This window comes from Prunus dulcis, unplaced genomic scaffold (assembly GCF_902201215.1).
Source record: "Prunus dulcis unplaced genomic scaffold, ALMONDv2, whole genome shotgun sequence".
In the NCBI taxonomy this organism is placed as follows: domain Eukaryota; kingdom Viridiplantae; phylum Streptophyta; class Magnoliopsida; order Rosales; family Rosaceae; genus Prunus; species Prunus dulcis.
Genome location: NW_023010143.1, coordinates 38633 through 41239, shown reverse-complemented (window position 1 = coordinate 41239; position 2607 = coordinate 38633). Strand labels below are relative to the sequence as shown.

At 34.2% G+C, this 2607-nt stretch overlaps 1 protein-coding gene across 1 annotated transcript; it reads left to right on the top strand.

Annotated features, from left to right (window-relative positions):
• The first annotated feature begins 18 nt into the window (after positions 1–18).
• LOC117613016 (zinc finger MYM-type protein 1-like) lies at positions 19–1178 on the top strand. Its single transcript, XM_034341661.1, has 3 exons — positions 19–244; positions 332–1041; positions 1161–1178. The coding sequence occupies exons 1-3, from the start codon at positions 19–21 to the stop codon at positions 1176–1178; spliced, it is 954 nt and encodes a 317-aa protein (XP_034197552.1).
• Positions 1179–2607: the final 1429 nt, after the last annotated feature.

Sequence of the window (2607 nt, the reverse complement as noted above, 5' to 3'; positions counted from 1 at the left end):
GATAGATATTTTTCAATAATGGTGGATGAAGCACGTGATGTTTCAATAAAGGAGCAAATGGCGATGGTGTTGCGTTATGTGAATGACAAAGGACAAATAATTGAAAGGTTTGTGGGGGTTCAACATGTAAACGACACTACTTCAAGTGCACTAAAGGAAGCAATTGATGAATTCTTTTCTTCCGCGAATTTGAGCTTTTCCAAGCTACGAGGACAAGGTTATGATGGAGCTAGCAATATGAGAGGTGAGTTCAATGGCCTTAAGACAAAGATTTTGAGAGAACAACCTTGTGCATTTTATGTTCATTGCTTTGCTCATCAACTTCAACTAGCACTTGTTGCGGTAGCAAAGAAAAACATTGATGTCAACTCTTTTTTCACAACGGCTAATAGTTTGGTTAATGTTGTTGGAGCATCTTGTAAGCGTCGTGATGCACTTAGAGCACAATACCAAGAAGAGCTTGTGAGAGCTTTTGAAGATGATTGTCTTATAACGGGGCTGGGCTTAAATCAAGAAAGGACTCTCAAACGTGCCGGCGATACACGATGGAACTCACATTATGGTACGTTGATTAGTATCATTTCTATGTTCCCATCTATGGTGAATGTGCTTCAAATGATTGTTGATGATAATCCTAATGATAGTTCGGGTGAAGCCTATAAGTTATGGAGAGAAATACAATCTTTTGAGTTTGTGTTTCACTTATTTGTAATGAAAGCTATATTGGGAATAACAAACACTTTGTCTCTAGCATTGCAAAAGAAAGATCAAGACATTGTGAGTGCAATGAATTTAGTGAAAACATGCAAGGAAAACCTGCAGTTGATGAGGGATAATGAGTTTGAAGAATTGGTTGAGCAAGCATCCTCGTTTTGTTACAAACATGATATTATAGTTCCTACCATGGATGAGGAATATGTAATTCGAGGGAGATCACGGCGTAATGCTCCAATGAAGACAAATTATCATCGTTATCGTGTGGAGATCTTTATTCATGTAATTGATGGGCAACTTGCGAAATTAAATGATCGCTTCAACGAGGTAAGTACTGAGTTACTTACTTGTTTGGCATGCTTGAGTCCAAAAAATAACTTTGTGGCTTTTGACAAATGAAAGCTAGTTCGTCTTGCTCAATTTTATCCTTATGATTTTTCGGATAGAGACTTATTGATGCTTGAAGATCAACTTGGTGTTTATGTTCATCATATGCGTTTGAGTAGTGATTTTTCTCAATTGGAAGGGATTAGTAGTCTTGCGGAAAAAATGGTGGAGAAAGGAATGCATGAAATATTTCCTTTTGTGTATTTGCTTCTTACATTGGCTTTGGTTTTACCGGTTGCAACTGCATCAGTGGCGAGGGCATTTTCCGCTATGAATATTATTAAAAATCCACTTCGCAACAGAATGGGAGATCAATGGTTGAATGATAGCTTGATTGTTTACATTGAGAGAGATGTTTTTGCTTGTATTGATAACGAAATTATAATGCAACGTTTTCAGAATATGAAAACTTGTCGTGGACAATTGTAACTTGTATTATTGGTTTTGTTATGAATTATGAATGGAAGTACTATCTTTCTATCTTTTTAGCATTATTTTCTTTGTAGAAAAATTTCAGAACTTTTACACTAAGCCCCCTTGGCTACATAATCCTGGATCCGCCACTGCTTGGTCTTGCAGTCCTTAAACCTTTTTCACACACAACAATTGCCACTTGAATAGCATGGACGGACATAATCATACCAAACCAAATCTTCTACTATGTGGGGATGGAAAAAAGTGCTGCATTTCGAATCCCTTCGGGTATCACCAACCAAATTAGTAGCATAAACATGATTGACATCAATATAAGACTCGCACACATAAGCATTAATTAGATGAACATGAATATACGATGCTTGTAGGGAATCCGCTACAAATAAAAAGACTAACTGTCTAACGTGCAAAAACAATACTTTAGACAAATTTTTTTTTTTTGAATTTTCATGGTGATGACTCAAGACCTTGAAAATATCATCAGATATTTTTAAAATTGTTCATAACTTTAAATGCTCATATCTCATTCGATTATAAATGAATTTTCTTTATATGAATTTAAAGCTTATAATTTTTACTTTTACTCCAAAAAAATTGGTAAATATTTGAGCAACACATTAAGAGAATATACTCGAACCAGGGCCGTCCCTGAGATTTTGAGGGCCCTGTGCGAACTTAAATTGGGGCTTCACATAATCTAATACGAAATACTATAAATAAAAATTTGGCATAACTTAATGTCATAAACAATTTTTTTATAACTAAAAGTCATGAATAAATATGTAATGACAATTAGAAATCAAATTCATAAAAATTTAAATGTTTCTATTTGATAAAATTAAATGTTTGGTACAAAAATAAGCTCATTGTGCCCCTACAAGGTCTTTTGTTGCCTCCAATAAGCAATTTGTATTTAATAGGAAAAAAAATTAGCAATCACAAATTAAAGAGTATTTGCACACAAATTCCTGAATTTTGAATTTGACTATTTGATTTTGAGTGCTTTTTATGAATATAGGAATTAGGGTTTTCTCTTTTTGGTGTTGAAATTCCTGAAATTGAAAGAATAAC

Bases quoted from the DNA above. Each gene is read 5' to 3' on its own strand.
- LOC117613016 (XM_034341661.1), top strand. From the start codon at position 19: ATGGTGGATGAAGCACGTGATGTTTCAATAAAGGAGCAAATGGCGATG. The intron at 245-331 runs GTGAGTTCAATG...AACTTCAACTAG, and splicing joins TGGAGCTAGCAATATGAGAG to CACTTGTTGCGGTAGCAAAG.